The sequence below is a fragment of the Platichthys flesus genome, chromosome 19, assembly GCF_949316205.1.
Source record: "Platichthys flesus chromosome 19, fPlaFle2.1, whole genome shotgun sequence".
NCBI lineage: Eukaryota > Metazoa > Chordata > Actinopteri > Pleuronectiformes > Pleuronectidae > Platichthys > Platichthys flesus.
This window is the reverse complement of record NC_084963.1, coordinates 13,492,923-13,518,284: the sequence shown is the minus strand read 5'-3', so window position 1 is coordinate 13,518,284 and position 25,362 is coordinate 13,492,923. Positions and strand designations below refer to the sequence as shown.

General features: G+C 40.8%; 2 protein-coding genes across 4 annotated transcripts in view; one reads left to right on the top strand and one right to left on the bottom strand.

The window, feature by feature from the left end:
• ntng2b (netrin g2b) overlaps positions 1 to 25,362 on the bottom strand; it is a 75,615-nt gene that overhangs the window by 23,918 nt on the left and 26,335 nt on the right. Inside the window, exons 4-5 of the mRNA XM_062413207.1 lie at positions 5,827 to 5,999; positions 3,623 to 3,652 (exon numbers count right to left, since the gene is read on the bottom strand). Coding sequence (XP_062269191.1) covers positions 3,623 to 3,652; positions 5,827 to 5,999 — 203 coding nt within the window. The remainder of the gene's footprint in view (positions 1 to 3,622; positions 3,653 to 5,826; positions 6,000 to 25,362) is intronic.
• Positions 12,447 to 20,698, top strand: LOC133975261 (uncharacterized). Of its 3 annotated transcripts, XM_062413170.1 has the most exons (8): positions 12,447 to 13,014; positions 13,220 to 13,315; positions 14,379 to 14,406; positions 17,020 to 17,084; positions 17,191 to 18,145; positions 18,639 to 18,806; positions 18,904 to 18,999; positions 19,201 to 20,698. In XM_062413170.1, the coding sequence occupies exons 5-8, from the start codon at positions 17,195 to 17,197 to the stop codon at positions 19,516 to 19,518; spliced, it is 1,533 nt and encodes a 510-aa protein (XP_062269154.1). In that variant the 5' UTR covers positions 12,447 to 13,014; positions 13,220 to 13,315; positions 14,379 to 14,406; positions 17,020 to 17,084; positions 17,191 to 17,194; the 3' UTR covers positions 19,519 to 20,698. The 3 variants fall into 3 exon arrangements, with proteins under 3 accessions (XP_062269154.1, XP_062269153.1, XP_062269155.1); XM_062413169.1 differs by having other exon boundaries at positions 12,447 to 13,315; XM_062413171.1 differs by lacking the exons at positions 12,447 to 13,014; positions 13,220 to 13,315; positions 14,379 to 14,406; positions 17,020 to 17,084; positions 17,191 to 18,145 and having other exon boundaries at positions 18,288 to 18,806.

The following is a 25,362-nucleotide window of genomic DNA, read 5'->3' as shown; positions in this document are numbered from 1 at the left end:
CATTTCTTTCTTATTCCTATGCTAGAGCCTGGTCTTTCATTTTGAGAGCATTATTTTTTGATTTTGTGTTCAAATTGTGTAATACGTTCCACATAACCCTGCTCAAATAGCCGCTGCTATATGCCTGCTCAGTACTGTGTGTCTGCACTCAAATAAGATTTTGTTGTGCAAATGTCTGGTTTTAAAAGCCTGGTCTTTCATTTTGAGAGCATTATTTTTTAATTTTTTGTTCAAATTGTGTAATACGTTCCACAGAACCCTGCTCAAATAGCCGCTGCTATATGCCTGCTCAGAACTGTGTGTCTGCACTCAAATAAGATTTTGTTGTGCAAATGTCTGGTTTTAAATGTTGACCTATGGGTCTCACATGATTTCTCTGTTTCATCATTTGGTGGTATTTTGTAAATCAAACGATTAAGAGCTCAACAGAAAATATCTGATTGATTCAGCTCTATAATGGGTGTAATATAATATTTAAATGATCTTATTACATATGCAAAGAAACATAAATGTAAACGTGATATTCTGTAACGTTTGTGTTCATCACAACAGACTTAAGGAAGAGATATTTATACAGCATTAAAGCTTCTTTCAGCCCATACTCAATCACAGCTAATCAGCAAATCTTTGACTTTCCCTACTGATGTCAGCCAAATGACAAAAGTGCTGTGCTGTTCTGCAAACGCCCTTAATGGATTTCCTTCAGGAAAAAAAAAATTTTTGACGACATCACAGCGTTGCCGAAATCCTCCCACGTCTTAAGTGCTTTTGTGGAGGAACACAAAGTTCGCTGCCTACCAAGATGGCAGGTTTATATTTAGCATTCTGGGGTTTGAGGACCACTTTACTGTACATTCAAGCAGCTGACAGAATCTGTTCACATCCATCCCAGGCTGCATTAAAGTCAGTCAGTCAGAACAAATAAAGTCTGAATGTTTGTATAGTTTGATGCCCACTCTCTCAGAAACGGGACAGCCCACATCTGACTTTACCACCAGAGACATGTACGGCCAAGGAAACAGCCCATGTACGTCAGAAGACCTCCAGTAAGTTGCAGGATGAATTATGTATGATGTATACAAAGACAAATAATGCACTGGTTGTCAGCGTCATTGAGCACGGGGGCACGCATTATAATTTTCAAGTGTCCAGTTCAGAGTCACTGTATCATCCGTTCAGATGTGGTCAAAAAAAAGTATTCCATTACTTATTTGGGTGAAATACCGAACGGCAAAAATACTTCAGGAAAGTCCTGCAATTTACAATATATTCATCACCATAATACTTTTTTTTCTGTAAAAATACAGATACTATATCTTTTGATATAGAGTTTTTATACATTATTATAAATGATTAAAAAAATATATTTTTCACAAACGCACAGTCACGGAAGGTTTTGTCTTGCATTGCACATAAAAACACAGTTAAGTCTAGTTTGATTCTTCAAACCTATTCGACCAAACAAGTTTAAATGAATAGAGGGAAATATGAGGACATATGCTTATTGGCTTTCTTGCCAAAAGTTGGATGACAGGATTTATACCACTCACATGTCTGTCCATTAAATATAAGGCTCCAGCCAGATGCTGATTAGCTTAGCTTAGCACAGAGATGAGAAGTTGGCCCAACTCTCTGTCCAATTGTAACAAAAATGCTTAACACACTTGGTTTGTTCTAACCTTTTTTCAACAGCTGCTGAGTATTCGGCAAAGCTTATATTTAATGGACGTGAGAGTGGTATAAGTTGTCTCTCTAACTCCTCACCAGAAAAAACAAACATTTTATTAAACTAGACCAGACTACTAAAAGACAAAAAATACTTTTTATTTCTGCAGTGCTTAAAATCCTTATCTACAAAGTAACTACAGTTGTCAAATAGGGCTGGGTGATACAAGAACGATTGTATTACAAAATTGTTCTACATATTAAATTAGTAATTATATTATATCCATTTATATATCAAACATCATTAATGAGGAAGGAGTTAAACATATTTTATCACGAAAACTGTGGGACGTTTTAATTTCTAGGTAGGAGGTTATAACTCAATCCACTAATATATAAAAAAAATGTATAGAAACTGGAGTAGTAGGAGTAGTAACTGAAAAGGCAGACAGGTCAACTGCTGCAGGGATTTTAATTAATGCTCATCCACCATAAGAGTCCTGTTCTTGAGCTGGCTGGTTGATCTCTGGCAGACTTTGTCTCTTTTTGTGCTCTGTAAGATGTTCTTACCTTTTTAAGTAGTGGAAAAGGTTTTGTTTTGGCAAATGAAGATATCATGCAGTTGTCTCTCTGCTGTTTATCCAGCTACAGAAATCTAAACCACTTCCAAATCCTTGATGTCATGGAAACTCAGGATTGGCCCGAATACAGAAGAGTTACATTTATAGAAAATTACTCATCAGTTTATCATCGATGTTCTAGTAATTATCTGTGATCGAGGTCCTTTTATCGCCCAGCCCTACTGGGAATTAATTCTACTGCAGTAGGGTATGAAGCAAATCTAATTTGATGCATTCTACCTCTTGCTAAGCTACTTTCCTGAGGGGCTCTAAAGGGCTCATGGGAAACAGCTTGGAGCCGTTCACCTTCTGAGATGCTGGTGGTGCTCTCTGGTTCACCTTCAGCCCCATCCTGTGTTTCACCTTCAGCTTCACCCTCTGCCTCATCTTCAGGGACAGCAAATATCTAACATGAAGTTTATATTTAACAACAACGGTAGAAATCTGTATCAACAAACAGAAACTAAATCTGTAGTAACCTGAAACACAACCAACTAAAGAATTATCATTCCATTAGCTAAATCCTTCTTGGATAAACCGACCCACAAATCTTTTACAGACAACTGCACAATTGTATTTAATTGTGAAGGGAGACCTTTTAAAAGCAGAACTCTGCAGTGCAGTCCAATTGCTGAGTCTGTCCATGCATCAGCCTTTTACTGGTGGGCCATGTGGAGAAAAGCCCAGTGCTGTCAGGGTTGATGTTGCCACTTTGCCGATCGTTTCTGTCTAACAGCTCGGAGGCTGAGAGCCTCTCCACAGAGAGAATCCCTAATCAAATTCCCTTTTATTCCTGCCTCCCCGAGCTCCTCACCCGGAATCACACTGCATTACTCCACACTAACATATGCCCACATCCTTCTCTCTCTCATTCCTCTCTCTTTCGGCATCTTTGCCGCTCCGTCCGCCACCCAACCGGCTCTCATCATACTTTTTTTCAATCCATCAACACCACTGTCCTTAGTCTCAATAAGGAAAAGCACAACTGTGGAAGAATTCCTCCTGCGCAGGTTAGTGCGATGTGCTGTGATGAAAGGACATGGTGACGGAGAGGCCTATTAATAATGAAGAACACAGGGCCCAAGCTGTAGCGCTGCGAGGAGAGGATGGGGAAAAGAAAAATGACTGACAAGAGTCAGCTGAACATCACAGCAGAGAGGGGGCGTTTAGGAGACGCACAGGAGGCACGGGAGGGGTTAAAACGTAAAGTTCAAAAACAAAGGCAACAAAGGGGAGAGAGACAAGATGGAGAGAGAGAGAGAGAGAGAGACAGAGAGCGTGGAAGAGGGAGAGAGAGGAATACCACCTCTTCTGCTTCGCTTTGCATTATTACTTACTAGAACCGGAGGGGGAGCCAGCAATCGTACCTGAAAGAGAATAGGAAAAGGAAGAGGAGATGAGAGCTTGTTTATTTATGCATTCAATTTGCCTAAAGACTTGACTCTGTCTCATTCATCAGACTGAGGTGGCAGAGAGAGCTTAAGAGCTGTTCTGCAAAATATTGGCTTTGTTGTGGACCACCTGCCAATGTGCTGGAGTAATTACTGGGTGTGCACCGCCTCTTATTTAACCTGTAACTTCTTACCAAACCCGCACATTCGGAGGTCCTCATCATATATGTATGTTTTAAGAGAGCGCCAGCTACCACTCCGAGGCGCCTGAATCAAAACTTTTTGCCTGTCTTGCATATTTTTCCCCGATTGTATTTATAGTTAGCTTAGCTCGGCATGCATAATGCAATCTGCAGAGACCAAACTGTTTCATGAGCCATGGCCATTTTGTGGGATATTTCAACCGAGAAAGTTGCAAACATTTTAATTTTTAAATTCCACTAATGGGATTCAGGACTTTAAAAGGGTGGTGATGGGCTCTGAAGGTGTGTGTCAGTGCCATTAGAAGTGGGCTTGAAACAACAGCACGATGGAAAAAGAAAGGGCTGACCATAGAGCCATTCTCTGCAGTACGTGTGCAGGTACAGGTGTGCGTGATTGTGCATATCTGCCTGTGTGTGTCTGTGCGTGTATGCCTCTCCTTCTTATTTTTTAAAGGAGAAAAACTAGGGAGTGGCTGCCCTAGATTATTATTTTATCATAGCTAGCTACTGTAGCTGGCTACACTCTCCAAGAGGATTTCCCCCCCACGCACACCCCCCGCTGGTACAGAACTGGGATCTGCTCTCTGCACTGGCGAGGTGACGACAACTCAGATGGATCAAAGTCTCCTGTCTTTTTTTCTCTGTCTCTCTCCAGGACCATTTTACAGACCTCAATGTGATGAGAAATCCCAGACAAAAATACGATGTCACCGCTGAGTTAGAATAAATAAATAAAAACAATTTTTATTGTAGTCACAAGACAGACTCAGTTCGTCAGACTTACAAAATCTAGAGTAGAATAAGAGATTAAAGAGAATGTGAATAATTAAATGAATAACATTTTCACTGTGAGAATAAATTGTTCCCATTGGCTCATCATGATGCCACTGCTCTCAGCTATCACAGTTTTTCTCTTGTCAGAGTCACGTGTCTCCCTCAGACCAGTTTACTGCCCATGCTAGGAGGCTTGAGTATGATTTAGATCAGTCTTTACTCTATAGCTTCCAATCAGCACAGAACTGCGGTACTGGAGCTATTGCTTATCCATCATTGGATATCAAGATAGCGTGATAGCATAACTATACTAATGGACCAAACTAAAGCCTGACCAATGTATCAATTTGCAGATTTCATCAGCTGATAATGTCCTATCACATTCTTGAGGCTGGACTTATTCATGTTTTTATATGAACAATAGATTACGTTAACTCGTTTAAAAGATTGATACCACTCCCATGTCTGCAGCTGTTTCGATTAGCTTAGCACAAGAACTGCAAACCAGGGGAAATGGACACTGTTGCTCTAAAGTTTCCATTGGATTTTCTTACAGTGAGATAACCTGCCCACTAGCATCTATAAAGCTCATAAATGAACGCATTATATCGCATTAGTTTCATGTGTACAAAAGTGTAGGCGCCACAAATTGCTGTTTTACGTGGGATTATCTACTAGATCGTTTCTCATTTCTTGGCTCTAAGCAGTTGCCAGACGAGCGGCAGCAAACTCAGGAAGAACTGAGATTTGGAAGGGAGAAGTAGAGGTGTTCGCCGGCAAATAAGATTGTATTGCAACTAAAGCAGGCTCGCTCTTTTCCACTGTCCCCAGTCTTTGTGCTATAAGCTCAGCGACCCAGGTGCTTGCTAGAGCTTCAACCGTACACACATGTGAGTAGTATTATTAGTAGTATTAGTATCTATTTATCAACAAGAAAGTGTTTTTCAAAATATCCATTTTCCTTGACAAATAGATTGAATCATCCTGAGATCTGTAATGTGTCGAGCATGTCTTTGGTGTGGATTCAGACAAAGACAAGTTGTACTTAAAGGTAAAGCAGCCCATAGTGAATGTGTCGAAAAGGACTTAGCAGTATTTTATCTAAGTGTGTGAGTCACATTGAGGAGCTGGATGAACACAGTAGGAGCAGATGAACATATTCTGGGTACGTACAGGTGTTGGGGGTTCCGTTGGGCACCGGCAGGTAGGAACCGGCCTTCCAGGACTTGGCTTTGAAGCCCTTCCTGCAGCGCTGGCAGTCCTGGCCCGTGGTGTTGTGTTCACACTGGCACTGGAGGTTCCCTTCTTGCAGCAGGCACAGGGAGGCATGGAGGTTACACTTACACCTTTAAAACAGAGGAGAAAAGAAAGGTAACACATGTGAGGTGACAAAAAACGTGGGTGTGTTTCCCACCATTACCACATACAGATGCAAGTTAGGGGAGCAATTGCTATACAAGACAAAAGCAAATAGATCAGTGAAGATTCTATGTCATCCAGAAGGTGTTTCATTGAGGTAACTAGACTTTCTAGAGGATTTTGAGACATTTCACCTCTCATACAAAAGGCTTCAAACCGACTGGTGGGAGTCAGAACAACTGCAAGTATTGACTATTGAAGGTCTGACACTCAGACAGGGCTCATACATCTTGTGAGTAAATTGCATGATGGTAATAGATGTCAAAATATATTAAGATTATAGATGTTATACAAAAAAACGAGCATTAGGTCATTTTTAGCTCACTGAGCGGAAACTGTAAAGTACACTGTATAACTAAAAGAACAAGAAGACAGTAGATTTCGTTGTACCTGAGTGAGTGTACTTTATCTGCGTTTATGTTGTATTGCATTAGTGTTGTGGCTGTATAATGCATGAGAGTTGAAGCACACTTAGAAACACATTTATATTGAGCAAAACATCAGAGTTACAATGTTAAGTTTACAGTGTTACAGTGTCTGCTTTGGCTCCAATGTATTTCTCTCTGAAGTCCCTGGCAAAGCTTCAGCGTCCATTTCTACTTTGATGTGTGGAGTTTGTTCAGTTGCCAGTCCATCTGATTCCGGGGCATTTGATGATGGAAGCTCGACTCTTTACAGTCTGGCTGAGTAAAGTAACAGCAATGAATCAAACTGTTTTAACAAAATGTGAAAAGAGACAACAGAATTGATCGACCAAAATGTAGAATCGAAGCTGTTGATTACTGGTTCAGTCGTTTAGCAGGAATCATATATGTCATAAAGCTATTTTAAGATTATTTCAAAAGGTGATGACTGGACTGTCAGTGAATAAATTGTAGTATTTTCTTTCACCATCATTTTAAATTTATACATTTATAGAAGCTAGTAATCAGCCAATAAATTGATAACAACACAAATCATAAGTTGCTGCTTGGTTAATTGATCATTATATTTTCAGGCTTTTATTATCCTTACACAACATGTCAATTTTTATCTTTTTCGGTTTAATATTTTATTTAGTTTTCATTCATTTTAAAATAAGGGACATGCAAATGTTGCTATCTCTGTTTCCTCTTTCTCTCCGCTATGCAGGGTGTTTGCTAAAAACAGAAAACGAACACACGCTCTAAAAATATTGTGGGTCCGTGATTCTTGGTAAACGCATTTACTCGCTATCTACCCAATGCTACCACTTTAGTTTACAATTACTGCCTGTGAAGTTGAAGTGCCTTTGAGTGTGTGTTTATGTATTAGCTCTCTCGCATTTATAAACCTGTCTGTGTGCACGGGCCCAGGTGGGCTGATCCCGAGGTTGGAGTTCTGCCGGGAAGGAAATGAGGATCTTAAGGACACTCGGCAGCTACGACTTTAAATTACAGCCTTTTCCAGATGAGCGACTGGACTCCAATCCAGTTTGTTCCACTGGAGTGAACAGCCATCCGTCTGCATCAAATATTCAAAGAATGGCCCATGTATTCTGGAGAGATGACTGCTTCAATCTTCCTTCCTCAGACTAATCTCTGCTTTCTCATCAGTTTTTCTTTTTAAAATTTTATTTTGGTTTATGCTGTCAGCCTGTCAGCGGCAACCCTACTTTCACAGCATTACTTTACATACAGAATAACAACGACTGGAAGTAAGAAACACCCGGTAATCTTTACAGGACAAAAATGGGGACGGTTGATCACGGTGAGTTGTGTGTGATATCACACTGTTGCTCTCAGTCCTATAAATTACCCACGTTTCTCTCTGATCACACAGACGAGCTGACAGGACGTGCCAGGGAGAATGCATTCACCGGCAAGGCCTTGTTACCTGCATTCTTCCTGAAGGACACGAGCTGTCCACTTAGCAAGGAGGGAAATTGAACATCTCTTTTTCATGGAGAAAAAAACTGCGCGCGTTCGCGGGAGCGAGTGTGTGTGAAATGAGACAGGTGTGTGAGCGTGCACGGTTTCCTGCCTCGGTGTGATTGTGATGCATTTCTCTGAGCGCGCCGATGACAGACAACAGATCAGGGAAGCAGAGGCCCGGTGACTAATGCCTGCGCTGAGTGACTGACAGCGCTGAACATATCACTGCTTCATGTCTCCTGCATCTTCAGTGATAAATCGTATCTGTCTCGTCTTAAAAGTGGAAGCGCCGCTGAGTGCGACTACAAGTTGTAGTTTAAAATCCATACTGAAGAGCAGAGTGATTGTCTAGGTATACTCCGTTGCAGTTCGCGTCTTGCAGGCCTAATGGCTGCAGCTTAGCAGAGGAAATGGAAATGTCAATTACCTGAGATACCCTGACATTAAAGCCTGCATGTCAAGAGGCATTCCAAGGTCACCACAGTGAAATAACAATGAGCTAATATTAACTAAGTCCTCGGCTACTTTAATCATTAGTTTTGAGTTGCACCGTCTTGCAGGTCGAATCTTTGCAGACACTTTATCCTCTGACCTGCTTTTCCAAGACCAAGACTACTCTCTGGCCCTGCACTCCTTCCACATGACTGACGTGACACTGACTTTCAAAGTGCTAGGCCTCTTTTTCTCTCTCTCTTTCGGGTGACAGCTTGCACTGGGATTTTCCCCGATCCCTCTCCTCAGTCCCACCACACACAAATAATACATGGGCACAATCATGTGTTAATGTGCAAGATGTCTGCATTCACTGCAGAGTTATCAATGGGGGAGTGGCAGCTCTGAGCTGAAGGAAGTTAAGGCGGGACAGCTGGATCCATCACAGCCCTATCTGTTTACTTAGAGGGAGAGAGTGAGAGGGATGAAATGAGAGAAGGTGAGCAAAGACGGAGACAAAGAAGGGCGAGACAAAGAAGAGCACGAGAGAGAGAGAGAGAGTCCAAGAAAATAAGGGATACACAAGTTTCTTTTTTTTTTAGCTGACGTAATTATGGGCCAATACTTGTGTTTATCAGACTGTTACCGTAAAACGTTTTTTAATGAGTGGATGAAAATGACATGGATCATGTTTCCGTGATGATTTCACAGTGATCCACTGACAGACAGGTGGCGATAATGTGCAAAGACAGGCAGCTATGTGGCAGCAAACACGGTGAGGATTAAGACTGCTGACTAATTAAGATGGATGTAAACAATGTGTGTTTCAACAATAAAGCAGAAGATGACTGATGAGGAAGGACATGCCTTCAGCACATTTGTCATACCTGAGAGAAACACAGAATCTGTTTACGCTAAAAACACTGAATGCAAGCATAACTATGTGTTGACAAGAAAACTCTTTTTAAAGATATAACCCTGACCACTGGTTACAGAACTGGCAACACCTGTGGTAACAGCAGGTGTGTTTTCATGATACAGGTGCCAGAGTTCTGCTGGAAGCGACATCGTGTCGACTGCTACAGGCAGTAAACAAGAATTTAAAGCATAGCCACACAAACCAAAGGCTTATTATTTCAATTATTGACTTTACAGTAGATTGTCAATCTAGAAAAGACTGTTAAAATTGGAGCCAATCATATCAGACGATGGACGACCAACCCAGTTCCAATATATAGAGTCGAACAACCGTTCACAACTACGGACAATGTAAAGTCTCTTATAACCTATTACCAAAACTCCTGCAGTCACAGGGAGAACATGCAAACTCCACACTGAAAGGCTCCGTCCAACCGGGATTCAAACCAAGAACCCTCTTGCTGTGAGGCGAGAGTTTACCCTTGGTCCCTGCCAAAACCTTTACTTTGATCTCTGTCATTTATGATGAATTCTGCTTACTAATCATTTATTAATGAATCATTCCTGATCAGATCTGACTATCACCAGCTATATTGCAAAAGTTCAATTATTGTGTTTATCATTTTCCTCTCAAATACTGTTCGGAGGAAAACATTTTTTCATAAATGATTTAGTTAAGCATCCCTGTCTCTTGGAAGGTAGGATTGTTTCAAAATGAGCATCACATTTCAAAGAACTGCTCGTAGAAAAACAGTGCTCAAAACATTCAGTGACAATGTGTTTTATTTATTCTTCCTTTTTCTTGTGACAAAATATCCACTTATAGTAAATATAGCAAGATTTTATGATAATGTTTGAGTAACTCAAACATTAATCAAGGTTGAAGAAAATGTGGTTTTTAACTTTCACTACGAACACCTCTTCACTACCTCCGAGTGAAGCAAGACGTCATTTTCGTTTACAGAAAAAGATGTTGCCACTAAAATATTCCAGTGTCCCCCAACAGATGAGACAAATCCATTGGGTGTAAAAGTAAGCGTTTGAAAAAACTGCTGGCACGTGTTAGATCTCGTACAGTAACATCATACATGTGTTAGCTACACGTCTGTAAGCTCTCTCCATCTTTTGGATCTAATGACCCGTGGCAATTATCTAAACGGCAGATAAAACAACGGTTTCGGTGTCCGGGCTCGGCCGACTTTGTGTCTCGGTCTGTCCGTTCTGCCTGCAGCCGGTCTCTGTGAAGTCATGGCGGCCGTGTGTCTTTAATGATCGCAGGATTGCCTGTTTTAGACAGCAGAGATGCAGCAATTAGGGGAATAAATAAGAAGAAAGATAAACAAACATCAAGGGGGAGTCATGTGGTGGCAGAGCCTGAGAAAGCAGCTGGAAGCAGCAGTTAATGGGGCTTTATCTGTCTCTATACGGTAGTCGACGCCTATGCCTCTATGCCTCTCCGGGGACACAGCTATCACTCCCTCTCTCTTATTTTCTCTTTTGCACTCTCCTCCCCCTGTATTTTTTTTTGTTTGCTTCCAAATTCTATCTAGTGTAACCGTTCCAGTCCTTTGCCTTTGCTCTTCCTCTCTCCATCTCTCCATCTTTCCCGTTCTGTTTAGCTGTGCAGCTTTTACCCCTTTTACCTCTTTAGCTCCTGCCCGTTGCACCGGTGCTCACCGAGGAGTGCGCCGGGCAAATTGGGTTTGTGGACATGTGTTTGAGAGGAGCCGGGCGGAGGAGAAAATAGTGGGGCATGGAGAGTGTGGGGGGGCTGAGCAGTCAGTGCAGCAGGGAGTAGGGCAGCTGTGTCAAAGCCCTGACAGTCTGGCTGCCTCGCTGACTACGGCGGTGCGGCTCGGAGGAGGAGCGGGAGGAGGAGCAGGAGGAGGGTCTGCGCTGACGTGCTCTAGCCTGGGATGAGAGAATGAGAGATCTCCCTCCTCCTCCCACACTGCGTTCGATCAGCCATCACTGAGAAGACCGATGTGGTCCTCACAGTGACTTCCCCTCTTGGTACCACAAAGAACACAACCGGTCAACACAAATCACAGTTAGAGTGAGAGCCTAATGGGTAATGAGTATCAGCGCTTTTGTCAGAGAGAGAAAGAAAACACCCAAACCAGGACTGACTGATGATATGCAGGTGCACACGCTGGGGATGAATCAAATCTACCCTGCCCCCTACAAAGTACTTTTAAGTAATACTCATTACTTTTCCCAATGAGTGTCAAACAGCTTAATTCCTGCCTGGACGATGTTTACAGAAAAACATAGAGAGGTGGCCGAGGTGGACGGTAGAGTGTGCAATGTCCATGGAGTTTGACACCAGAGCTGGGTGTTTGCATACGGAGCCCTCCCTGTGAAGTTTCCACAAATTGGATTTCAACAAAAGCCATCCTGGACCTAACCTGCAGGAGCCTAATCATTATTATAGAAGTTTTAAAAATACTTGAATTTGCTGCCATGCATGGGATCTGGTGTTGCGTGGTTTAACAGATTTGCCATTTTCAAATTTAAATTACTTGTATAGAAACCAAACTTGTTGGAGACAGGTATGATACAGTTGGAGGGTTACGGTTAATCCATTGTAATTTGTTGTCCATCCCAAAAATATATTTTGCTTCATGATATTATATGTAGGTTTGACTCTGTTCTGTTAACTGTTCTGAATAATCTGCAGTGCTCAGCAAAAGTTTTAGCCACCTCAGATGTTTAGATTCATCTTCACCCCTCAAACATACAGCCAGAGTCTTAAAGAACTATCTCCAAACACAAGAGTCCCACTGGAGTCAGTCTGGGATCATATGTAGACAGAAAAAACACAACAATTGTTGTTTCAATTGTTTGGACAGATAAACTCCAAACAATTGAAACAACCTGCCAGCGCAAAAAATCTATTTATTTTTATTTTTGAAAGCATCCCCCTCTTGAAGTGCTTTTTCAAAGTACACTGTTAACCCGAATGCTCAAATTAATCAACTGGATTGAGTAGTGTAAACTTAAAATCTGTTAAGAAGTTCTCCTTGCTTAAACATATTGAGTACCAAAATGACATTCTAATTTTAGAGTATGTGTAACTAATAATTTTTGATTTACATGAACTATTTTTGTAGATTCTGTAAGTACTACTTAAAATTTAAAATGTGCAGAGACTCATAAATCTACAGTTTCCAAGATTAAGTTTTTATTCCAGCAGCTCTGCTGCAGATCTGCCACCAGCAGCGGACTTGCTGCCAGAGACCGCCGCGACGCACAGCCTGTCTGCGGCGCATCTGCAGACAGTGTTTTCCCGATAGCGAAAGGCGTCGACTGTGAAGAGTACTTAAGAGATCGAAAAGTCAAACGCGATTTACAAGTTGGTGCCCTCATATTTACAGAATAAGTATAAGTGAATTTTAAGAAATAAACAGTCCGACGGAACGGTGTAAATGTATCTATTAAATATTAACAAACTACAAAATCGTCTCCACAGGTAGTACCTACACGATTTTACTTTGAAGTTCGAGGTTCATTTCCTGTTCTGACGGTTAAGCTTCCGTTTGAGCGGGCTTTGACCGGAGGTTAATCTCTAGAAGGCGCGCACCGAGTTTTACCCAGAGATAGTGTTCCTCACCGGTACCGACAGAAAACGACAGAGAAGACCTGCAGACCTGTCTTTTGTGCTTCTGGTTCTAAGTCATCAACGCCCAAGGATACAATTGTAAGTATTCAATTTGAAGTTAAGAATGTGAGCCACACATTACACAAATATGACAATGTATATGTATAAAAGTAGTCCTATCTACTAAGCTAGCAAGACTTGTCGGGAACTTACTGAACTTGTGTGATGTACAGTTTTGATGATACATGGCAGTGTGTTATTTTTTTAGTGTGTTAATCATGTAAACTCTAATTTCAACATCCAGGTAAACCAATCTGTTGGAGCATCCTCATCCTCCTTGGCAAATTTAAAACCGAATCTTAGACTACCCCACTGGAATATCTTCTTCTAGTTTTGCTAGGTAAGTTAAGGGGTTAAATGTATGTAACTCATTTTCAGGGGTGCACCGATTTATCGGTCGTACATCGGCCGATGTTCATATTTGTGGTAAAACCGCTGGGCACGTGCCGCGGCTGGTGGAGCAGTCGCTCCGTCGCCCTCCTCTCGGCGCCGCCGGAGGCTCAGTGCGCGGCACCGGGAGGTCCTCATCCGGTGGCGCCTCACGGCGTCGCTGGTGCGGGGGCTTTCTTTCTCTTTCTCATGTGCATCGTCTCATGCACAGGTAACAAGGGAATTGACAACATAGGTCATACACACAGAAGCCGTAACAAATCTAATAAACGGGCAATACTGCTACCGTAAATCAATGAGAAGAGTGTCTCTATAATGATACTTTAACAGGGCTGTTTTAGACAGGGTAAAAAGGTGCTGTTTTAAATTATCCTTGTGGTATTTTGACCAAAATATGTTACAGTCATTTCATTAAGATCCCAAGGAACCATTTCAACTTGCGGTAAAATGGGCATAATATGTCTCTGTTAAATAAAGTTTAGTTAAATCAAAGATTGTTTCATAAATCTGATTAAATTCGTGCTCATTAAAAGATAAGAGTGATGAAGGGCTGAACATTTTTTAAATAGTGCTTTTTAAATAAATATTAAATATTAAATATTTTTTCTGGCACAAAAGGGTGAATGAATAACAACAAAAAGAAAATAAACAAATATCGGCTATCGGCCAGATTGTTATTTTAAATATCGGTATCGGCCAAGAATTTCCATATCGGTGCATCCCTACTCATTTTATAATTTTGTGACTGCAAAAACAAAAAATGCTTGATTTGGCAGTTGGTTTATTAATAACAAGAATAGAACTTTGTGAGTGCCTGTTTTCCTGTAAATTGAAAAAGCAGGGAGCGGGGAAATCCTTGTTTGATGTTCAGGACACACTGCCTATGCATGTCCACACAGAGCACTGCTGCTGTTGAGCTGATACTCTCAGCCCTGTCTTTCTACATTGACTTTGCATTTTACTATTACTTGAGATGACAAATATATTAATATGATTACATTTTCTATTTTCAGGTAGCTGCTCCTAATATGACTTGGAACTGTAAGTTGTGTTCAGCTAATTTCACCACCAGGACACAATTATTTAAACATTGTAGACTGAGGCATAGCCACTTTTCAAGAGTTAGCCCACTACCATGCCTCTATGATGATTGCATGTGCACATTTCTAACACTTAGTGCACTGGGAACTCATTTGTCAAGATACCATATTCCAGAACATAGAACCAGTGCAGGGCAGAGTCAGGAACCTGTAACATTCAGGTGCCCTTTATGCACATATCAGCACCCTTTTTCTGAGTCTGTACTCCTCAGTCACATAAGATCACACTTAAAAAAACACGAAATGGTACTCTGCCCATACAAAGACTGTAACTATAGCACAAATGTGTACTCTTCATTCAACTCTCATAAAAGCAGAGTGCATCGAGCAAATCTTGCATCAGACTTTCGCAATGACATTGTCTCTGAGCATACGCAGAATCCTCAGTCCACTAGCTCCGAGGTCACTTGTGACTTGAATGAGGAGTGTCCAGGTAATAGCACTGACATACAGGATGAAGAGCAGCATGATAGCTTTGAACTAAAAAATCAGCTCAAACTTAATTTAGCGTCTCTATTTTTAAAGATGCAGGCTATCCTTCATGTGTCAAACACAGCCACACAGGAAATAGTGGACAACCTGAATCAGATCTTCTCTTTATCCCAGCCATTGATCAAGGGGGCAGTTAGTGATATATTGGAGAGACATGGTCACAATATCACAGATTCCACACTCAATGAAGTTGTCAGTGCGGTCATGGAATCTAATGTTGTATATAGTAGTACCTCCAAAGGTGCAGAGCTGTCCTCTTCCAAGCGAAGAAAGACATTTGTCGAGCACAGCTATCCAATGGTCATCCCGGTAGAGTACCATTTAGAAGCATCTGGTCATACCATCATGTATGTTCCAATCCTTCAAATGATTCAGGAGTTGTTTAAAAACACAGATATTCTCAAGAAGATTCAAGAACCTAATTCTGAGCCTGGTCATTATGTGTCATATCGTGATGGCTCTCATTTCCATGATAATATGTTACTCTCAAAAGAAGAACTAAACATAGCAATCCAGCTATATATTGATGACCTTGAAATTGCTAACCCTCTTGGCACATCACGAAAAATTTACAAAATTTGTGCATTATACTGGGTCATTGCCAATCTGCCGCCCAAATACAGATCAGCAATGCACACTATACAACTGGCTGTGCTTGCTAAAGTAACGGACCTCAAGAAGTATGGGTATGCAGCTATACTTGCTCCATTTGTGCGAGATGTTCACATTCTTGAACAAGATGGTGTGTTCATTGAATCGTTAGGTCAAAATGTGAAAGGCACCATCTTTTGTGTTTCTGCTGACAATCTGGCTGCTCATGGATTAGGTGGCTTTATAGAGTCATTCAAAGCAGAGTATGTTTGCAGATTCTGTATGGCCACAAGTGAACAGTTTCAAAAAACTGAAGTGAGAGTGGAAAAGTTTGTTCCAAGATCCAAAGCCAGTCATGACCTTCATGTACAAAACGTCCTAGAAAGTGACATTCTGAGCAGCCAATTTGGTGTCAAAGGTGATTGTGTCTTGCATGAGACCCTGAACTACTTCCATCAAATCACGGGTCTTCCTCCAGATATCCTTCATGATCTTCTGGAAGGTATTGTTCCCGTTGAGCTTTCTCTTTGTATTAAAGAAATGATTCGGCTGAAGTACTTCACTTTAGAGTATTTGAACCAAAAGATATCTTCCTTTCCATATCAGCACACTGATAAAGTAAACAAACCTAAGCCTATTCCTAAGACATTCATGACTCGGAGAACAATCGGAGGTAATGCGCATGAAAATGCCACTCTGCTCAGACTACTGCCATTACTTGTAGGTAGTAAAGTGCCAGAGGGCAATGCTGTATGGGCAGTTTTGATGGAATTAAAAGAAGTGGTGGAACTAGCATTGTGCCCATCTTTTACTGATGAAACCTTGGATTATTTTGTGTGCAAAATCAGCGATCACAGACAGATACTGCAAGAGGTTTTCCCTCACTTTAGGCTGCGTCCTAAACACCACTATGTGGAACATTACCCCAACCTTGTTAAGTGCTTTGGACCCCTGGTACATGTTTGGACGATGCGATTCGAGGCCAAACATCGCTTCTTCAAAAGAGTGGTCCATGACTCTCAAAACTTCAAAAATATATTGAAAACACTCGCAATCAGTCACCAGCACATGATGGCATATCATCTTGGTGCACCCTCATTTTTCAAGCCGAAAACCCAAACATCCAGTGTTGAAACTGTCTGGGTTTCTGCACTACCAGAGGTAGCTCAGGCTCACATTAGAGGACTTACTGCTAATGATACTGTCTACCATACATCAAAGGTGATAATTGATGGCATCGACTATATCAGTGGAATGTTTGTGTCAGTTGGAGTTAGTGGGGGACTGTCTAAATTTTGCAAACTAGAACAGATCTACCTTGTGAATCAGAATGTTTCTTTTCTCTGTTGTGATTTTGACTCCTGGTATGTTGAACATCTTCGGTCTTATGAGCTTTCAGCCACACATTGCCTGTCCATCCACCAGCAATCTGATTTCAATGATTCTGTCCCACTCTCTGCATACCAAATAGAAGGATTGCTGCTGTTGACTCCGAAGAGGTTCCTACAAGTGAGACAGAATTGAGACTACTCATTGGTAAGTAACTATTAATAATAACAAAAATGTGTGCATCAATCAGTGTATGGTCTGTATTTTGTAAGTGCAATCTTTTAATCCCTCAATGTTTCTTCATTTTTTTTAGTGCAATGGCAGCTGAACCTTCAGAAATGATCCTCCGTGTCATTGAGGCAGACCGTGTTATAAAATTAAAACTCAGCTCCCGGCCTAGCTCTGTTGACCAACTAATCAACATTTTGAAACACAAACTAGAATTGGACAATGACTTTAGCTTACACTATGAAGATCCAGATTTTGATGGGAAACTCACTTCACTAGTGGACATTAACGAGTTGCCACAAAAAGCTGTTCTTCATATTTCCCTTTCAAATGATTCCAGCTCTGTTGCATCAACTGAAACACTCTCAGACGTGTCAACACCGGAACGTCTTAGCAGATGGCCTTCAGGTCCTTTTCCGATTCCATCATTTTCATTTGTTGTTGAGGTAATGCTTACAGAAGGCAATAGGGAATTTGAGAAAAATGGAACCCCTCTTCGGCTGGCTAGAGACCAAAAGCATGACATTCTTGAGCAACTTGCTTCTACTATATATGGTTTTAAGGCTTACCCAAGTGACAAAGAGTTAGCTAAGGCAGCTGAAGCTCTTGTGGCCAAACATCCATGTTTAAAGGAAGCAGGATCTGACACTGGATGGAATGGCTGGAAAAACAGCATCAAGTTTAAAATGGGTAACTACAGGACCAAGATGAGAAGGGTCGGCTGTAAAGAGGTCACCGTAAATGCTGGAAAGAGAAGCCGAAGAAACCCTGACAATGAACCTTCACACACTAACATCAAAAGGCCCAAGCGGGCAGAAGTTAACTTTCTGCCAAACTTTCCCAAAGGAGAAGATTCCTCAAGTCTCGAACATTTGAGGGATCTTATTGTTGAAGAATTAAAGAAGACTGAGAGAAACCTTCCTCTCATTAGTAAGATGATGCAGACCACATTTGCCTTGCGGCGACAGACAATAGTGATGTCCTGCCCACCAGTGAAACAGCTCTTGGACCTGTGGCCTGCTCTTCGCATGCAGTCTGAGGTAATATGGATTGATTTTTCACCTGTTCTGCTTTACCAATAATGTCATATTGCATTCACTGGTAACCTTATTGGGTACACTTGCACAATCTTATTTAATCAAATACATTTATTGAGTTTGCAGAGGAGCTGAACTGGATGTCATTAAATTGTTGGTGTTTCCAATATTTGGGCGACACATTAAAATACATGAGGGGCAGAATATTAGAAACATAAAAAACATCTTTCAGTATAATGCACTCCAGGAAAACATCACTGCAAACTACAAACTCAAAATAATTAACCTTAATAGTGTTCGCCCCAAGGCCGTTCCTTGCTACACTGGTCTGGTGTCAATTCCTACCAACCGCCCTAACCTATCCAATCCAAATGAAGGCAAATCTTAATATCTTCCATTTGGTGGCCAATGATTCTATGTGTAGTTTTACCTTATTATCAACTAATCAACATTACTGTGCTGTGTGTTCTGCCCCTTATCCTCTTCTTAATTGTAGGTGTTTGCAGAGTTCCAGCGGATAACTAACCAGAACCTGTCTAACACATTCTATGCCGAACTTGATCGCCACATTCCTCGTTTGATGGCTTTATTCCGACAAAAGGCTTCTAGAACTGGAAAGAATGCAGATGCTTTGGCTGAAATTTTCAAAGTCCATGATGAACAGGTAATTATATATATATCACAAATTAACTCTTTATGTAATGCCAGTAATAGGTTCCATGATCAAAATTTGTTCACAACATTAATTTTAATCTCCATAGGTATTACATGATATCCACTCAAGGCGTACCACTGTTCTCCATGCCCTTCCTGTGTATCTGCGTGAAGATACCTCCGGATTTTTCCAAACATGTGTGGTAGGTCTAATTATATAAATATCAGGCCCATTCTATATTTAACATTCATATTTTAATTTTTGTTTATATTTATTTATAAAACAATACTTGTCAAAATTTCTATTGACATGCCAAAGGGTTTTGCTTGCCACCCACTTATTTCCCATGGTGTTTCAGTGGATGCAATTGTAATTATATGATCTCTCTCTCAAATTTTTTCAGGATGGTTTGGATGAGCCAGGTTTTGGGGATGCGTCAGTTGCTCTCCTTACAACACTCAGCGACAATTCAATGAGTCGAGTTCACTACCAACCAGAGAAAATCTCAGTTGTCCTAGAGGGTGAAGTGGTGGCCACCCTCCCGAGACTCGCTGATGCCTTTCTGGTAATGTTCGGCCTTACCTATGCACTACATCTCAGCTATCCCAAAGGACTGACCAACACCTTCGAATTTGCTCAGAAAATTTTACTTGGTCTGGAAGAATGTAAATTGTCACCCAGACTGCAGTCGCTGAAGAATGACTTGATGGGACAAGTGTAGAACTGGAAGATCTGAAAAGCAATAATGGAATAATCTGGCTCATTCAGTTAAGAGCCTAATCCATAACAAAAATATGTTACTGTCTGTGTTAGCTGTTGTTCAACTATTAATGTTAAAATTGCTGCTCTATAAGCTGTCAAGCACTTGTTGCTACCTCACTGGTTTGCAGCCAGATGGCACAGTGTGTGCATATGCAATTTTTGTGTTTACTTTAATTGTTAACTCTTCTTTTTGATATTGAAATATTTTTGTCCCAGTTTGTGATGAAAATGCAGAGCATGAACGAAAAACATGCTGATGCCTTCTTGGTTACTTTTGGCCTCATCTATGTACCTCACATTTCAGATATTCCAAAGAATTGACCAAGACAATTGAGTGCCTTAAAGAATAGAGGACTCTCGAGTCTCACTGTTAAGAGCCACAACATAAACATGTAAATTGTCTGTGTTGATTGAACTGTTCTACTGTTGATGTTCAAATTGCTGCTGTACTCTAGGTTTTTAGCCACCTTGCACAAATTACACACTGACTTTGTAATTTTACATTTTAAAATGAAACATTGCCATTTTTACGTAGATGTTGAAGCAGTATTTATGGTCAATTTTGTCCATTCAAGCAATAATTTCCTCAGTGCTGCTATATTGATCAAGAAAAAAGGAAATGTTATGGTCTTCCTCTCACAGAGCTATGTAGGCTATGCTCATGTCCACAACATCACTGTGACATCACTAATGCAGGAACAACAGATTTAGCAGTTAGGGCGATATGGCACACACTAAGGAATTTATTGTGCAAATTGCCTATATTTACCGGAAATGCAGTGGCAATGTTTCCTTTTAACATTATTGTGAAATGGGTTGTAATAAGAGTTATGGTAGATTTAAACCAAAAGTAGCTGCTGCCTTACATGTAGACTAAAAGGTTTACAAAAATGGCCCCAATTGTGCCTTTGCAATTGTTGTTTTTTATGTAAATGTGTCTGTTTGTTTTTAAATATTCTTTTTGTTGCAGTCTTTGCAAGACAACCTTTTGGAAGGGTAAAAAAGGCTAACTTTGATGTTTGAAATTGTACAAGTTGGTAGTACTAGTAGTTTTTGGAGTTTCATAAAGTCAATTGTTTTGATTTGCACTAAATGGAAATATTGGAAAATATACTAATAAACATTGAGTTTATTGAACACAAAAATACTTGGTGTCTATACTTTAAATTATTCAGTTGAGCTAACTTATTGCATTGAGCAATGTAAATACATTTTTGGAGTTACCGTTTCTGAACATTTGAGGTGGCTTATGGATATTTTTGAGTACCTGTTACTGAAAACATTTGAGTTTGCTTATGGGTATTTTTGAGTAACTGTTACTGAAAACATTTGAGTTTGCTTTATCAGTCATTTTGTTTAACTAATCAAAAAGTATGTGTACCTTCAACTTCAAATATACAAGCTCCCATTAACTCAAACTTTTGAGTTTATGAACTCAAAAAAATTGTGGCAATTGATTGCCTCAATTTTTTTGAGTACTGCTTACTTATTCGGGTTTACAGTGTACTGTTCGTATAGTGTGCGACACTCGATGGTGTGTTAAAATTCATCTGCTGAAGGGGATTTCCCTGTGCTCACCTTAAATCTAAATTTAAACACGCATTCAATATGAGCAGGGTTTTTGTGATGTTGCAACTACTTTGAAAGTCTAAGTGCTCAACTTACATAAGTGTGATGTGGAAACTCGGAGCCTCCAGCACATTAAAAACTGAGAATGGACTTTTTAATGAAGTTGGTGAAATCCTGCGTCTTTCCTCTAAACTTTCAAATGAAATATATTCGCATATTCATAGATTCTTTGTTTTCCATGAGGGAGAAGGAGAAGATGTAGCTTTAACTCGCTGATTGAACTATTTTCTGTGGAAGCATAGCGGTGCGATGTGACCAAGCGAGGAGTGGGAGTTGCGCGATGCGGGGATCATTGATCAGCAGCACGCCTTATTGGCTTCGGCTGAAGTCTTTATCACCACATCCCCTCCCACTTCCTCTCCTCGCCTCGCCTCGTAAATTCAGAGCAGCTAATTGGACATGACTGCGTTTATGTTCCAGCTTCATAAATTTCTTTCTCTGAAGGGAGAGGATCGATTTTCCTCGAGTGCAGCCTCCCGTAGCAGCGGAGCGGCAAGAGTCTCTTCAAACGTTCCCCCTCCTCTCCTCACGAGCCCACCTCACCTTCTCTTTTTTTTTCGACCCACCATCCATCCTTCCGCTCACATGTGCGCTCCCTCTCTCTCCCTCTAGACTAAACAGGTAATCTATAACTGACCTCCCATGCAATCATGTGGTGAGTAGGAGTTACACTGTGCATCTTTTTCATGCCCCGGATAGTTCACTCTCACATTAATAACAGTGATGATGATGTTTTTTTTGTTTTTTTTTAGCTAATCACTCCACGCAAATTCAAATTAACGATGGTTTTTAATGGCAAATGCTCTCAACTATTTGAAATCTCCCAGGTTTCCTTTTTTTTTTCGGGCACCTCCCAAGATCCACATCAGGAAGGAAACACCACTGGAGCATGTGAAGGAGGAGAGGACAGGCCTGAGGGACTGTGTGGTTGAGCTCTCCCATCTTATCTAATATACACTACCCGTGCAGTGGATCTCATAAGTCAACGATCGGATATAATCATGGTTTTTAGTCACGGATTGAATAAATGAACCAAAATAATTGACGCGTCTCATAAAGAGATCGCTACGATAGCGTTTTTCCTCCGTTGCTTCCTTGTAGAACTGTCTGCAGTGCTTTTGTGTCATGCTCGCGTGGTCTCTCCCTCTTGCACGCACATGCTGCCGAGCATAAAGTTTTTAACATCTACGCGGACAGTGAAACCTTGTGGTTTCTGCTGCAGCCCTGTGCATAGCTGAGAGTGGCCTTCTCTGCAGGACTCTCACACGCCAGAACTTCGTTTTCAGTCTTTATTCGGTGTACCTGTAACTCTGCCTCTTTTGCACGTGAGAGCGAACTACATACATGTACAGGCCCTGCATGGTCGCCCCAGACTGAATCAATTCCATGAGAAGCACTGGTCTTAAGTGCTTGGACTTTCACGGACAAATTAGATTGATCCGGGCCATGCTAAATGGATGGCGATGGTCATGCGGCTCCCAGACAAGTGCAAGGGGGCAGGAGGTTTCTCCGCTCCTCCAGTCACCAGGGTTTTCACTGTCAACTGCTTTTTAACATACACAGCTTGACACTAACTGCTTGGATTTGACTGCACCTCTGGATTGAAATTTATGCAATTAAAATGTGACAGTGATATTCAAACTGTATTTTACACTAATGGAAAACTGCACGGCCCATAGATCAACCGTCGTCCGTACACTGGTACATGCACACACAATCACTATCACACGCACAAACACATACACACACAAATACATGCACTCACTAAATATATACTATGAATTTTTAGACAAATATCCACCAAAAAGAAATCTTAAATTATTCAAAGCGCAGTAACGACCTTGATCGTCTTTGAAATCCGCACCATGTGTTTGTTGTGTGCGCGTGTGAGAGAGAGAGAAAGTGTGTGCGTGTGTTTTTACTATGCAGTGCATGTGGATGTGTGATCTCCCTGGTGTGCATGTGGGATGATTCATTATATTAGCACAGTTTGCTCTGTGTTAAATGGTGTTTCTTTTACTTTTGGGATCATGCACGAAATAGAGAGATGGATCTAGAGATAGAAAGACAGGGAATGGGAGAGAGAGCGAGAGAGTCTGTGTGAGACTAAGCGAATGAGTAAATTATTTACACAGGACACTGGCTATTGCGTGCTGACTAGCTGACGTTCAGAGCTAAGAGCAGCCCTCTGATTGGTCGGTTTGGGTCGCGTTAAGAGCAGAAGGCATAGTCGGGCCCACTTTGGGCTACCTGCTCTCTGAAGTATGTACTGTATGCACAGGACTAAATAACTAAATAACAGAGCCTGGGCACATCCTGTTCTCCAGTCCAGACCTCAGAGGACAGTTCTCATGAGTGCAGCAGAAACTGTGTGTGTGTGTGTGAGAGAGAGAAAGAGATCTATATACTGGAACAGTTCAGGTGTGGGTTACATGCCAGCTGTGTGAAATTTTCAGTTTTTGCTGGCCTTTCAAACTGCAGGGGTGATTAATATGCAGCTTTCAAAGGATTTTGTCACCCCGGCTGTTTCCAGTGATACTCTGTGTATGAGAATGAGACACGATTCGTAAATAACTTCTCGTTCACCTCACCAGTTGTGAGTCTTGTTTTTAATCATCTTCTGGATATGGTTTTCTGTATTTATTTAGCTGAGATCATGTGACTCCTTAATATTTGCTGTCCCTTTAATTACTGATTGTATTACTGTTTATAATAGTAAACAAATCACTCTTAAATAATCCTGTTCGTCGACTGACAGTGACCACGTGTGGATGATTCCATCTTGTGGGAGCATCACAGCACTATAGACAGGAGAGACCTTGTCGTGCCTTTCTGTTTGAAAATAAGATTACAAAAACATTGCCTTTTATATGAAATATAATATAATAACATATCTGTGTCATTGTTAGCTTTTTAAACTGTGTGTGATTATTTTGTAATGTTTTTTGGATATTCTTTTTCTAAAACACAAACTGTGCTGTTTACACTTACTAACCAAAATACTGCATAAGGATCATGTTTAGCACTGCTTGAAAAACACAGCTGGCTCATCCATTGTCAAAATATAAATAACAAATTACGCACAGTGCAGCAAAAACACTGCACTCACAACACTGGTGATACCATTTTACTCTATATTTCTACTTCGAGATCATTTCAACAAAAGTTGAACCATTCCTGATAACTTCATATATTTATAAAATCTGTAATATAAACCGCTGTAATAACATTTTAAACTAATGGATCTGTTACTTTATTTGACTTAACTTGACAATTACATTTTAATACATTTTGGATGTAGATTTATATTTGCCTTTTTGTAACTTCTTAGCCCAAAATATATAGTTTGCTTCAGCACAAACTCACCTGATAATCTATCACTTTAAGGATCTACAAATTATAGCTGCTGGAATCTACAACATAAAAAGTCAGTGCTTATACAAATATATAAATCTCTGATTTATCACTGATAATCTGAAAATGTTCTTTTCTAAATTAAATACAATGCAAACAAATGCAACAATACAAAATTAAATTGATGTACTTGCATATAAAAGGTTTGTATCGCTTATTTGCCTTTTGAACTGCAAAAAAGAATTGCCTATATTTGTCTTAAAAAAACATTGACTTTTATATGAACATATGCTGAATATTAACACCCATAAATAGATGCACTGTCAAACATCACTGGCCACTGTGATGACTGACCCTTATTAATTCATCTACACAAGACATATTTTGCCGGCATTTGACACCTGGCGGGTGGCAATTTAAGACTCTGCACGCCAGCATTGTAATATTCATGCAGCATGATGCAGCATGAAAACGCAGAACAGCTGACGGCGTTCTTAGGGATGCAGCCATGTCACGGCAACTTAAGGCTCCTTCCTGCTAAAGAGTTTCTGGCCTTTCTCCATCTAGAGCCCCGACGGTCCTGAGATCACTGTGTAACTGTGCTGGATATTAGAGCGGAACCTCCCCGCAGAGTGCTTACCGCTGCTCAATGTGTTTTAATGAACACTACAGTGCCTACTAACACCTAGGGAGAGAGGAAATTGGGTGCAAGTTGAGTGTGTGTGTGTGTGGTGGGGTGGGGGGGTATTATACGTCCTCTGAGTTAAGATGTGAGGAGGTGGGGTGTTATTATACATCCTCTTAGTTAAGATGTGTGTGT

Excerpts from the sequence above, each read along its gene's own strand:
- LOC133975261 (XM_062413170.1), top strand. The coding sequence starts at position 17,195 with ATGGCAGCTGAACCTTCAGAAATGATCCTCCGTGTCATTGAGGCAGAC. Across the intron at positions 18,146-18,638 it reads CTCTTCGCATGCAGTCTGAG|GTGTTTGCAGAGTTCCAGCG; the intron begins GTAATATGGATT and ends TCTTAATTGTAG. Across the intron at positions 19,000-19,200 it reads GATTTTTCCAAACATGTGTG|GATGGTTTGGATGAGCCAGG; the intron begins GTAGGTCTAATT and ends AAATTTTTTCAG.